We start from the raw sequence: 14507 nt of genomic DNA, 5'->3' as shown, positions 1-14507 counted from the left end.
TAAAAAGTTGCAATTTTTATAGAAAAAGTTCTATAAAACAGATAACAATAACTGAATAGTTAAATGTTCTTTTCTGTAGGAAACTTACAGATTCGATACAACCTTGGAAGCACCAAAGAGCCGTATAATATTAATGTAGATCACAGGAACGTGTCAAATGGACAACCACACAGCGTTAACATAACACGGCAAGGAAGGTTTATCAGTCTCCAGGTAAATGTGCTGTTATGGGGTCATCGATAACATTAATATTAAGAATGTGGAATTTGCAAATGGCAGAAGGTGGAGGAATCTAAGCCAGCCTGGCATCAAATACAGACGGGATTCTCATTCCTCCTTTGGCCAGAGAGGGAAAGGGGGTCAAACAGTGTTTCCCGAAGTGGGCGGTTGCAGTCTAGGGTGCAATTGGGGGGCATTGAATAAAAATAAAGGGGTGGGGGACGCATAAAGAAAAAAGAGAAGAACATTATTGCAAACCATTTGTACCTGTTTCATCTGTCGTGCAGTGATGCTTCCCATCCGGTGGGGCACCATTGCAGGGCAGTGACAGCACCTCCCCGGGAGGTGAGGGGTTTTCCCAGGCTTGAGGAAACCCTTTTTGCAGCTTGCCTGCCTCTTTGGCCAATGGCAGGTGGGCTGTGGCCCTTGGGGCGGATTGGACTGTTTGTTTGCTTAAAGAAGGGAGATTTCCAGGGGGCACTGAGTAGTTGTTTTTTTCCTGAAAGGGGGGCAGTAGGCAGTATTCGACTCCAATCAAATAGTTGGCAAAGGCTTTTGTAGGAGTTGACCTACATTTATAATTACATCATGATGAATGAATATTAAAGACAGAAATGAAGACTCTCCTTTTTTACAGCCTTGCAAAAACCTAGGAGTGCACATGCACACATTTTGCTTAGAAACAGAACTTTGGTTTAGGACATGGGACTATAAATGTAACCTTTCTTTAAAAAAAAAAAAAAAGACTTTAGTTGTTTTGCACTTCCCGTATGGTGTTCTGTTTTATTTGCTTGGTTTTATTCAATTTTTAATTGTCCCTGAGCTTTTCTCTTGGCAGGCAAGGACCAGAACTGTTCAGTCTCATGACTATTAGCCTTCAGTATTTGACATGAAGGGAGAAGCTGCAAGAAGAGAGAGACCTGGCCCTTGGTTGTGCTTGTCTGGCCTCCCTGGGCTGCTGTTTCTTGCGACAGCTGTGGTCCCCTCTCAGTGCAGAACAACTGGGGGGCCTCCTTTTCTCTCCCCTTCTAGCAAGATTGGACTTTGAGGGAAGGGATTTCTCCCTCCTCCCTTTTCAGCACTGAGTTCCAGGCATGCCCCACAGATCTCTAGTGCATCCAGTCAGGGGTGTAGCAAGGTAAATTGGTACCCGGGGGCAAAAAAAAAAAATTGTCCCCCCCCCCCGAGGCATAGGAAGGTCAGGTTGTACCCAGTACGGAAAATTTCTTGTCACACCCCCCCATTGATTCCCCCCCCCTGCAAAAATGGTTTTACGATATTTCATATTTTCTTAACAAAGGAATAATAACAAGTAATAATAACAAGTAATAATAATAATAATAATAATAATAATAATAATAATAATAATAATAATAATAATAATAATAATAATAATTTATTTATACCCCGCCCTTCCCCGCCAAACCGGGCTCAGGGCAGCTAACACCAATAAAATCACAACAAAAACATAAAACAATTCATTAAAATACAGATTAAAATACAATATAAAATTTAATTTATATTGCAGCCTCATTTTTAAGTAGCCCACCAATCACACCAAAATAATGAAACATCAGGGTTAAACTGAAACCAACCCAGGTGATTGCTACTAAAGTAATAATAATAAAAACACTTTTATTTATATCCCACCCTCCCCGGCCGAAGTCAGGCTCAGGGTGGCTAACATCAGATACATCACATTGGTATAAAATCAAACAATAATTAAATTACCTCCTAAAAACATCTCAGAATCAAATTAAAGTCTAATTAGATGGCTTTCCACAGGGTTAGGGTTGGGAACAGTAAGTGCTCCACTGAACTGAAATTTCAGCCTTCACAACACAGGAAAACAGCCAAGTAAACAGCTATTTTGGTGGAGGAGGGTCAAGATATTAACCAATATGCATGAAATTTCATATATAGCTGTATAATTCCTAGTATTAGGTAAGACCTTTGGAGCAGGCATTTAAAAAAGAAGTTTTTTATGAACCGCCCTAGTAGGGCAGTAATTGTTCCTTGATAATTTGTCACCCCCTCCATTATGGAACATGGGGCAGTCCACCCCCTATGCCCCTGCATCCAATTGCTCCCCTGAACCCGGTACAAAGAGGCAATCCTGCTTTTTTTAAAAAAAAAAAAAAAGACTGTACTTGAATATATATTTATTGGGTGACTGTTTTTCTGACTAATAATTGTGATTTTACTAAAACAAAATATTACTTTGGAACTTACACATCTTCAAAATATATTCCTTTTTTCCATCACCTTTTGATGAAGGGTGGCACATTGTGAGCCTGTAGACGAGGTTTGCCTTATATTTTAATATATGTATAGCACTTAGAAAGTTTTAAGTATAATATAAGTTGGTCTGCCAGAGTCAAAACAAAATAAAATAAAAAATTCCTTCCAGTAGCACCTTAGAGACCAACTAAGTTTGTATATATAAGTTTGTATAATATAAGTATTGTTATTAATGCAGACACTCCCAGTGTTTTGCAGGGACAGTCCAGGATTTGCAGGAGCCATCCCGGTTTCTGATGTGATCCCAGAATGTCCCACTTTTCCTTAGGACGTCCCTATTTTCATCAGTGAAATTTTGGAGGGTCTGGAGTTATGCGACCCCCGAGCCAAGGAGATAAGTGACTCTACAACCTTTAGAAAACACCTGAAGGCAGCCTTGGATATTTTATTATGTTTTTTTATATATTGGAAGCTGACTGGGCAAGCCAGTCAGGTGGGTGGGGTAGTAGTAGTAGTAGTAGTAGTAGTAATAGGATGTCCCTATTTTCATTGGAGAAATGTTGGAGGGTCTTTTTACCTCAACAAGGTATTTCAACTCTTAATGTCTCACTCCCTGATAACCACTAGATGGCAGCACATCATAACTTTTTGAAATACTCTTCTCCTGTTTTCCTTATTCCCACATATTATATTATTATTGGCAACTAGTTATCAGAAATTAGTCAGCCATTATTGATTTCTGGACACCTCCAATACCTATCGGAGGATAAGGAATCACCATGTGTGCCCCACATTCCCAGGGTGTTGAGTGTAATGGGCATTTCTCACTGAGGCACCAAATTATTGGATTCACGATATGCATATTAATCATGGGGGGGTGAGATGCTGCAATTCATTCAGGGATACTTGGGAAGGAACATACACTTGCCAAAAGATACCTACTCTCTGGTAAAAGGAAGTTGCCAGAACTTTTTCTGGGAAAAAGAAAGTGCGCCCTCTTTGAATTCTTTGGTTTTACTTATGAGTAACAATCATCTGTTACTTAGCAGGCCTTAGAATTAGGTAAATACAACCTCAGATGAACAACAGCACATGATATATTGCACTGTGTCTTGACTTATTTACCAGAAATAAAGCCAAAATGGAAAAGCCATGTGTGAAAAACTAAGTACACCTTATGATTCAATAGTTTGTAGAAGTACCTTTAGAAGTAATTGTTTTCTGTAGGACTTTATGCATCTCTCACATCATTGTGGAGGAATTTTGGCCCATACTTCTTTACAACATCAAACCTATGGTTATGTAAAACATAATCAACACACGAGACGTAACCGGCTGTATTCTAGCATAAAAAAGTATATTATTATAGATTTCAACGGAAATAACTCATAAAGTTCAACGGGAAAAGCAAAAGACCCAGTGGATCAATTCATTCTGTAATCAGTTCATGCATAAGGTCCATACATGTACTAGTGTCTATTCCACCTGTGTCTGTTCATAAAGTCCAAACAATCCACACGAAGGGTTGTTACAGTTCCACAGAATCCTTTCACAGAGTCTAAGACAAGGATTTCCGGAATATTGACTTTGTTTCGCTGTCCTGGGCTTCATCAGTTGTACAAGTTCTGGGTACTGCAAATAAATACAATGTCGTGATCTCACACATTTTTACAGAAAGAATAATATAAATACCATAAACAACTGTACATACCATATGTGATGTAACAAGACAGTGGATCTTACGCTGCGATAAACAGCAACTGTTACAATGTAACAGTTATATGGACAAGCACAATATTATTGATTTCAGTTACAAGTGTTGGCAATCCACAGATACAAAATTTCTTTCTTAAAGTGACCCCTATGGCACAGCAGAAGTAAAACAAACTTAATCCATGCTCAGGTGTTATACATGTAAACATTAATACAAACTCATACACAACTATAGTCAATTCCTTTAGTTCATTGAAGTTTGCTGGCATTTGTTTATGCACAGCTCTCTTAAGGTCCCGTACAGCATTTCAATTGGGTTGAGGTCTGGACTTTGACCTTGATTTTGTTCTTTTTCAGTCATTCTGTTGTAGATTTGCTGGTGTGCTTGGGATCCTTGACCTGTGGCATGACCCAGTTTCAGCCAAGCCTCAGCTTTCGGGCAGATGGCTTCACATTAGAATACTTTGGTGTACAGAGGAGTTCATGTCGACTCAATGACTGCAAGGTTCCCAGGTGCCCTGTGGCTGCAAAACAAGCCCAAATCACCACCACCATGCTTGACAGTTGGGCATATGTTTGGTTTTTGCCAAATGTGCTGCTGTGTGTTATGGCCAAACATCTCCACTTTGATTTCATCTGTCCAAAGAACATTGCTCCAAAAGTTTTGTGTTTTGTTCAGATGCAACTTTGCAAACCCAAGCTGTGCTGCCATGTTCTTTTTCAGAGAGATGAGGCTTTCTCCTGGAAACCCTTCTAAACAAGCCATACTCATAGCTGTCAAATTTTTCCTTTTTTTAAGGGAAATTCCCTTATTCCGAATAGGATTCCTCGCAAGAAAAGAGAAAAGTTGACAGCTATGACCAAACTTGTTTTGTCTTTTTCTAATTGTACTGTCATGAAACTTAACATTTAATATGCTAACTGAGGCCTGAAGAGCCTGAAATGTAACTCTTGGGTTTCCTGCAATTTATCTGAGTGTTGCACAGTCTGACCTTGGGGTGAATTTGCTGAGACGTCCACTCCTGAGAAGATTGACAACTGTCTTAAATGTTTGCCACCTTCGAATACGTATTTTTCGCTCCATATGACACACTTTTTTCCTCCTGAAAAGTAAGGGGAAATGTCTGTGTGTTATGGAGCGAAAAATACTATCTCTCTCGCTGTAGAATGCTGGCTGGAGATGGCCTTAGAACCCTTCCCAGTTTCATGGGCAGCAGCACTTGCTTCTCTAAGAGCATTGTGTCATCTTTCCTCTTTGGCATTGCGTTAAAACACAGCTGAATGCTCCAGACCAGCATACTGCTAAAACTTTGGCTCTTATAGAGGTGGGCACACTTGCTGATGATCAATTAAAAAAGGGCATTTGATTAGCAGCCCCTGCCTGCTACTTTGCCTCTTAATTCCTATGGAAGCAGTAAGGGTGTACTTTGTTTTTCACACACAATTTCTCCATTTTGGCTTTATTTCTGCTAAATAAATCATGAGACAGTGTAATATGTCATGTGTTGTTGTTCATCTGAGGTTTGTTACCTAATTTTAAGACCTGCAAAGGAACAAATGATTGTTCTTATGTCTTCATATGTAAAACCACATAATTCAAAGAGGGTGCACTTTCTTCTGTATATATCTATATATCCCGCTGGCTGGTGCTATGAAATATGTATAAGAACATGTCCCTGACCAGCAGTATCTCTTACTATCGGCTGCCCTACACCATGGTATACGAATAGTAATAATCTTAACTACTTTGAAATTGTCATTCTTCTGATTTCCTCCTGCTTTTTATTCAACCTGAAAATATTCACACCTGTTGCTATTTCCCCCAATAATATCGGACACTATGTGTTTCACTCTGGCATTTGTAGGGGGGCACAGCTGTTGGTTTTTCACCCTTGATGTGACCAGGCAGTTGTCCGCATTTGCTCTCTAAGCCTCGTGTTTTCTAAAGAAAGGAAAAGGAAGCACAACCCTTTTCTTTTGGTTATAACCTCAGATGGTTTGCCACTTTAAACCAGCCTCAGTGACATTAATATTCTAGTTCCTCTCAGGAAATCTGGGCTCAGTTCTCCTCCGCTCCTTCTCCCTCCCTCCCTCGCCCTCTGTTTCGCTTTGCCTGCTTGATTATTCCCTGTCCACTTCCCTGTCTCTATCCATTTGGCTTTTCTGTTTCTACTCAGTGTGGTGTAGTGGTTAAGAGCAGTAGACTCGTAATCTGGTGAACCGGGTTCGCGTCCCCGCTCCTCCACATGCAGCTGCTGGGTGACCTTGGGCTAGTCACACTTCTCTGAAGTCTCTCAGCCCCACTCACCTCACAGAGTGTTTGTTGTGGGGGAGGAAGGGAGGGAAAGGAGAATGTCAGCCGCTTTGAGACTCCTTTGGGTAGTGATAAAGCGGGATATCAAATCCAAACTCTTCTTCTTCTCTTCCTCACCTGGCAAGTATCTAGCCCAGAGTTGTCCTCAACATTGCAATGCTGAGCAGAAAAGATGGTATACAGCTTTCTATGTCAGCTTTGAAAGGAAGGGTGAAAATGCAGCTCCTTTTCTGTCAGCGTCACTCAGGGGCGCCTTTACCCTTCGGGGTAGTGGTGCGGTGAACCAGGGCGCCATGAGGAGAGTCCGGGGAGGGGAGAGCGGGGGCTTGGTGCCTTCGCGCCTCCAGCTCCCGTCCGGAGGCGCTAGGACCCTGTTCCGCTCTCACCCCGGTGCTGAGCTTGGCTGGCTGGCTCCAGAGAGGCGTCTTTTCCATTTGGTTTAGGGCGCCCTGCGACACCGCGCGCGCCCAGTAGTGGCGCCCAGCAGCGGAGTCCAAGAACAGCTGCGCCTGCGCCGCGCACTGCTCATGTTCGGGGCGGCGAGCGAGGCGGAGCGTCTGAGGCAGCCAGCCAATCCTGCTGGCAGGGGGCGTGGTTTGCGCAGACCCTTCGCCTCCTCTCTGCCATCCGCAGCAAAGCTGGAGCGCGAAGGGAAGGGAAGGCGGTCTTCCGAGCCAAGCCAGGTGTGTGTGCCCGGCTGGCTCGTTTGGGGTTGGGCGCTTGGCTGGCTGGCTTGCGTGCGTGCGTGCGTGCCGCCTCCCCGCCTCCTTTGGCTGCGCCGTGGCCGACGGAAGCAGCAGCCAGAGGAGGCGGAGAAGCAGCCGTCGCCCGTGCCGCCACCGGGCAAGAGGAGAGCGCGGCGCGCGCAGCCCCAACTCTGCCTCCCCCCAGCTCTGGCTGGAGCAGCAAAGTGGAGTGCCTAAGTTCAGTTTGAAATTGGAACTTGGATTTTATTTTATTTTAAATAGAATGACATTCTGTGACACATTCCATTTTGCATAGTGCATATGAATACTGTATGCAGCTCCTAGCAAATGCGGGGATCAACTCTCTCTGTCTTTTGGGCAGGCAGCTGCGAAGATGTCCAGGGTGCCACTGCCTGACCCTGCCCAACGTCCCCATTGACGTCTACATTGCCATGGGTGGGAGCCACAGGCCACGAACCACCTGAAGGCTCCCCTAGGTCGGGCTCGAGTGCCGAGGCCACAGCGGCTGTTCCAGGAAACACACTGACAGCCGGACAACAGCAATAAAGGGACACCTTAAAATGTTTCTGTGGGTGTCCTTCCTGGAGTTCTGCTTCATTTCTCTCTGTTGCTGCTGCTCCCCTCCCCGTATGCAAGCCGTATGGCAAGTTTGCAGCAAGATCATATGCATATAACATCCCATTGTAAAAGCCACTTGGGGAAAAAAACAATATGGGACCACAGAACAGTTTAAAAAAATAAAGCTTTTGTGTGCATGCACACTTCTTCAGATGTCTGAAGACGTGTGCATGCTCACAAAAACTTATACCCAGAACAAATGCAGTGGTGTTGTATACTTAATAATAAGTGCAATGTTAATAAACGAGCAACTTTTCCCAAGCAGAGATAATGTGTAAGCATGGTGTCAGCTCAAAAAAGGTCGACAACTTTGCCCCCCCCTTAAAAAAGGTTGACAACTCTGGGAAAGGGGGGGGGGACACACGCCAGAGGGATCTTTGCACCACGGTGCTGGATATGCTTAAGGCGGCCCTGGCGTCACTCAGGAAAATTAGTAAGGAATTGTGGAAGCCTTCTCTAACACACCCAAATGCTTTGAAACTTACTCTCTTTCTCTGAACGCCCAAATGTAGCTTTCTCCCAAAATAAAGAGATTGTTGCCACCCCAAGATCCACGTGGGATTAGATTCCAGAGGTCCCAGGCTTGCTCAGAGTTCGTGTCCTTTTGGAAATGAGGCCCAGCAGAGACTGTGGTGGGGTCTTTGTAATATATGCTTTATTTACATCTGAAACTCTGATGGAGGGGTTCACAGCATTAACACCCCAAGGGGTCTTTTTTCTTCCATAGCCGCAGCCTTGGATTCAGACAGAAATTAAACGTTGCTCTGGCTCTCTCTCCAACTTTCTGTTTTACTTCTGGGTCACCTCACTGAGCCCTTTAATCCCCCATCACCTCACCTGGAAACATTAAATATTAATAGTAGTAGTAGTAGTAGTAGTAGTAGTAATAATAATAGCATTATTTATACCCCACCCATCTTTTTAACCCTTGCTGAATCCCAGGGATTAGAGGGGTCCGGCATTCCTGCCCCCAAACTCATAGCACTAGGTTTGAGTTACAACACTGTGCCAGACCTTGGCTATTAATACCTGTAGATGCATTCCTTCTGTTCTATTATTTTCAATTGTTGTACTGTTAATTAATTAAGAAATTAATGATGAAAGCAATCAGAATTCAGCAGATTTCATGTATTCAAGTATGTCAGATTCAGACATGAGCAAATGATCTCAAAATGTGTTTGGAGTTCTGGTTTTGTTTGTAGACAAAAGTCAGAATTGGGTGTGTAATTTGAATTGAAACTCAAAATCTGAAATCTGGTTATTCAACAATAACAGAGTTTGGTGCTTTGCTATTTGATTTTATTACATGAAATAAGAATTTTCTCACTTTACAATGGGTTGAACCCTGAACAGAAATCTGGTAGATAAACATAAAAGGATAAATGCCCTTCATTTCTAAAGCAGACAATTCAGCAAACCAAATCGAGAGACTCTTACGTGAGACTGTGAAGGGGAGTGGATGGGAGACTGATAGCAGCACCATGTTTTGGCTATTTCTCTTCCCCACCGAGGCTGCGGCTCCTGCTTATCAGGGTGAAGCAAGAAATGTCTGCTCAGTGAGGGTCACCTCCTCCAGGAAGACCCGGCTGGGTGGCAGCCTGCTCAAAGCCTGGCTCCTTTGCTTTTGTCTTTCTCCAGCTGGACCTCTACCCTGCCGTCACCTACACCCTTCCAGCAGCATCAAGCCTCCAGTTCCACTCATTGAAGTCCCTCTTCCTGGGAAAAGTAATAGGTAAGGACCCGTTTTTAAGAGCTTTTGTTTCTTGGGTTGCTTATGGCTGAAAGGTTTAATCAGAGGGTTAAGTCTATCAAGCTATAAGGCCCAGATTATGATCAAATGGCATTAAAAAAAATAGTGGCTGCTTTGTTCTATCAATTTATTGCAGACCCTTCATTAACTTGAAACGACTGCTCTGTTGGGATTATAGTGTTATGCAGCCAAACAACTAAAAGGCATGTGAGTGAAACATCCAGGTGCCTAGGGCTGAAGGCTGGCATTGGAGCATCTGATTCTTAGGGATTCTGCTGTTCATGTGCTTATTTATTAATTACTATAATTTAATAAGTTTGTGTACCGCCTTCATCCAAAGATCACAGGGCAGTTAATGGGCAGAAATCAGGAGTGGCACAATCAAAGAGTTGCAAGCAAGTAGCTGTAACAGCAGACTTGTATCCACAGTAAATATCAGGGTTTGGACGCTGGCAGGGAAGAGTCCTTTGCAATTCTGTATCTAACTAGACATGGCACCATCCAGCCTCTGAATCAGATAGGAAATGTATTGTGGTTGGGTCACTTAGAGGCTTCTGGTCCCCGGTGCAATGAAGACCTGGAGGCTAAGAGTCTGCAATTGCCATGAATGGAACTCCCTCGCTTCACAATATAGTCCTGGGCCTTGTAAGATACACTTTACATACACTGTGTGCATTTGCTAGAGGTGCTTTGAAGTGTTGACTTGCAAGCACTGCTGACCAGCTGGTGGCCAGCGATGGCTCTTTGTAGCCAACAATCTGCTGGCCTTAGTTGCACCAGCACAGCCAAGCAACTTGGTTGCAAAGTGCTGGAGGAAGCGCTTGAAATCCAAACCACTTTCTGTTTAGGGGGATTTCCTTTTCTGCAGAGACTCCCAAGACTGATTGGTGGCTACAGCAAGCCTCTTTCAAGGTGTGCCTCAAAGCATATCTTCAAAGTGTCTTGCTCACTGCCAGGCAGCTTGTTTGTTTGCTTGCTTGCTTGCTTTTGTTTGTTTGATTGATTTACATAACACCCTCCACCACAAGATCTCAGGGCAGTTCACAATCTTTGTCATGCTGCCAGGTGGTTGACAGGTGGGTTGACCTGCCCACCTGCCAAAGTTTGCCTGTGCAGAGTGGGAGAGATAAGATCCAGTTCCCCCACACACCCACATCCTGTTCTGTTCAGTAATATACAGTGGTGTAGCATGGGGGACGGGGACGGGGGGGTCCTGTGCCCCTGGTAAGAGAGGGGGGCATTTCCCCAAGTCCAATCCGTCATCCCTTATAGCACCCACAAGACTGTCTTTCCTTTCTTTGGGCTTGAAGGCCATCTCTGGTTGCTTAGCAGTGCTCAGTGTTCATGCCTGTGTGAGTCTGGGGAAAATGCCATTCTAGCATGCAGCTGGCAAGGAACACCACCCACCCTTTCTTTCCACCTCCTGCCTCCTGTTTCCTTTCTCCCTCGGCCGTGACAAGAGTAGTCCTCATAGTTCTTAGATTTTTGCTACATTCATCCAGTATTCTAAGTAGGTTTGTATGAATCACTCTACCCAACCAAGCACACAAATAGAAAGCAACTCAGTTTATTTATGACATAGCTTTATATTGTGCATGAAAGATTATGTGCTGCAAAGATACTTACTGAGCTGTCTCCATACGTTGCCATTTTGAAAGACAGTTGCTGGCCACTTGCGGTGGTTTAATGAAACCTCTGGAGAAACTGGAGAGGGAGACAGAAATCCTTGCCATAGGCCTTCCCTGCCACCAGCAAATGTAGTATATTTACAGAGAGCCCAGAGCTTTCTAAAGCCTGAACTCACGGGAACTCAGTTCCAGCCCCTCTCAGGTGGGCGCCATTGCCATTCTAAGAGATGTTCATGGCGAGTTCCAGCACCTCTTTTTTCTAGAAAAACCAAACTGAAGAAACCCAAGTAGATGAGATGTTGGAAGTTGGTGACTGTATCTCTTGTTTTTTCACATGACCTTTTTTTTAAGCAGCTGAAAGGGGCTCTTGGATGTGTTTTCAGCTGTGCTGCTTGGGGAGGAAGGTTCAGTGATAGGCAGATAGCTTTCAGAGGATTTTCATTAAGGAAAACTATATAGACCAATTCATGCCCCAACCCATGACTGTTTTTTTTTTAAAGGAAAAGGAAAGGAAAGAAGCATGGAAAGTATCATAGAATTGTCGAGTTGGAGGGGACCCTGAGGGTCATCCAGTCCAACCCCCTGCAATGCAGGAATCTCAGCTAAAGCAGCCATGACGAATGCATAGCTGCCAACTTTCCCCCCTTTTTAAAGGGAAATTCCTTTACAGTGGTGCCTCGCAAGACGAAATTAATTCGTTCCGCAAGACTCTTCGTCTTGCGGAAATTTCGTCTTGCGAGGCACCTTTTCCCATAGGAACGCATTAAAATTTAATTAATGCGTTCCTATGGGAAAAAAAGTCCGGGGGCCCCTCCCGACCGGCACCGGAGCCAAGCCAAGCCGCGTTTTAAGACTGCAGTGAGCGAACAGCAGCGCTGCTGTTCGCTCGCTTCAGTCTTAAAACGCAGCTCCGCGGCTCCGGGAGGGAGGGAGGGGGCCGTGGCATCATGCCCGACATCGGGCATGATGCCACGGCCCCCTCCCGACCGGCACCGGAGCTCCGCGGTGCTGTGTTTTAAGACTGCAGCGATCGCTGCAGTCTTAAAACGCAGCTCCGCGGCTCCGGGAGGGAGGGAGGGGGCCGTGGGATGATGCCCGACATCGGGCATGATGCCACGGCCCCCTCCCGACCGGCACCGGAGCTCCACGGTGCTGTGTTTTAAGACTGCAGCGATCGCTGCAGTCTTAAAACGCAGCTCCGCGGCTCCGGGAGGGAGGGAGAGGGCCGTGGGATGATGCCCGACATCAGGCATGATGCCACGGCCCCCTCCCGACCGGCACCGGAGCTCCGCGGTGCTGTGTTTTAAGACTGCAGCGATCGCTGCAGTCTTAAAACGCAGCTCCGCGGCTCCGGGAGGGAGGGAGAGGGCCGTGGGATGATGCCCGACATTGGGCACGATCCCACGGCCCCCTCCCGACCGGCACCGGAGCTCCGCGCCGCCGAGTTTTAAGACTGCAACGATCGTTGCAGTCTTAAAACGCAGCGGCGGGGCTCCGGGAAGGAGGGAGAGGGCCGTGGGATGATGCCCGACATTGGGCACGATCCCACGGCCCCCTCCCGACCAGCACCGGAGCTCCGCGCCGCCGAGTTTTAAGACTGCAACGATCGTTGCAGTCTTAAAACGCAGCGGCGGGGCTCCGGGAAGGAGGGAGAGGGCCGTGGGATGATGCCCGACATTGGGCACGATCCCACGGCCCCCTCCCGACCGGCACCGGAGCTCCGCGCCGCCGAGTTTTAAGACTGCAACGATCGTTGCAGTCTTAAAACGCAGCGACGGGGCTCCGGGAAGGAGGGAGAGGGCCGTGGGATGATGCCCGACATTGGGCACGATCCCACGGCCCCCTCCCGACCGGCACTGGAGCTCCGCGCCGCCGAGTTTTAAGACTGCAACGATCGTTGCAGTCTTAAAACGCAGCGGCGGGGCTCCGGGAAGGAGGGAGAGGGCCGTGGGATGATGCCCGACATTGGGCACGATCCCACGGCCCCCTCCCGACCGGCAGCGGAGCTTACCTTTTCGCTGCAGTCGGGAGGGATGTTGTCCGCGTCTGCCATTTTGGATCGACTGCGCATGCACAGTCGATCCAAAATGGCGGACGCGGACATCACCCCTCCCGACCAGAGCGAAAAGGTAAGCCAGCTTACAGTGGTACCTCGCCAGACGAATTCGTCTTGCGAAAAACAGGCATAGACGAATTCGTCTTGCGAGTCAACTAAAAACTCGCAAAACCCTTTCGTTTTGCGAGTTTTTCGTCTAGCGAGGCATTCGTCTTGCGGGGTACCACTGTATTCAGAATAGGATTCCTCGCAAGAAAAGGGAAAAGTTGACAGCTATGGACGAATGTCTGCTTCTAAAGCCTCCTATTGTTTGGGGAACTAGGAAGCATAAAACAATCTATATGGAGAGACATAGAGGAAGTAATTCAGATATACTTCCCCCCAGGGCCATCTTAAGCATATCCGGCGCCGTGGTGCAAAGATCTCTCCGGCGGCCCCCCTCCCCACCCAGTTTCCCAGAGTTGCAAGAGCTGGGAGTGGGGGGAACCTACGCCTTCTTTTACTGGATGAAAAGAGAGAGAGGAAGTGGGAGAGAGGAAAGCAGAAAGGAGAGGGCATTTAACCCAGCAACGGAGAGGAGAGGAGGGGGGTGAACTGGGGCAGAAATAGCGTCGCTCCTCCCGCCCACACAGGCTTCCCTGATCCCCTCGAAGTGGGTGGGTTGGTGGGTGCGGCGGGACAGCAGCAGATTGTCCTCGCCCACGACCACACACACAGAATACGGGGTGTGTGTGTGCAGCCCGCTGCATTTCGCAACGCTACTTAAAGGGAGAAATAAAAGTGCACTTGGGTCTGGGGGGAAGCCAAACGCCTTGGGCAGACCCCATGAAATAATTATTTCAGTCAGTGGCGTAGCAAGGTGGGGGCGTTGAGAGCGGCACGCCCCCTGTTCCAGCCTGGAGGGGGTGACACCCAGTGCTGCCACCCCCGCGACTCCCAAGCCGCCGCCTGGCACCACTTCCGTGTGGCAGCTGCTTGCGTGGCAACTCTCTGCTCGCGCGCTGCAGCCTTGCAAGTTGCCGTGCGAGCAGCCGCTGCACAGGTGGGCTGCCGCAGCCCGTCCATGCAGCTGCTTGTGCCCGGCAGCCCAGATGGACTGCGTTCTGTAGCGCGTATGCGTCGTGACGTCACGACACGTGCGCTACGGAGTGGCACCCTGCCCCTGGGGGGTGCCCCCGCATTTGCCGCTCCAGGCGGCAAAGCGGCTCCATACGCCACTGCTTTCAGTCAGAGTTCAGCTTGGTCTCCAGAAAAGAGCATG

At 46.9% G+C, this 14507-nt stretch overlaps 1 protein-coding gene across 1 annotated transcript in view; it reads left to right on the top strand.

Annotated features, from left to right (window-relative positions):
* The window catches only part of CNTNAP2 (contactin associated protein 2), a 936385-nt gene that overhangs the window by 882300 nt on the left and 39578 nt on the right, over positions 1-14507 (top strand). The window contains exons 20-21 of the mRNA XM_033166345.1: positions 80-213; positions 9451-9544. Of these exons, the coding sequence (XP_033022236.1) occupies positions 80-213; positions 9451-9544 (228 nt within the window). The remainder of the gene's footprint in view (positions 1-79; positions 214-9450; positions 9545-14507) is intronic.

This window comes from Lacerta agilis, chromosome 12 (genome assembly GCF_009819535.1).
Source record: "Lacerta agilis isolate rLacAgi1 chromosome 12, rLacAgi1.pri, whole genome shotgun sequence".
Classification (NCBI taxonomy): Eukaryota; Metazoa; Chordata; class Lepidosauria; order Squamata; family Lacertidae; genus Lacerta; species Lacerta agilis.
This window is presented reverse-complemented; position numbering and strand designations above follow the sequence as displayed.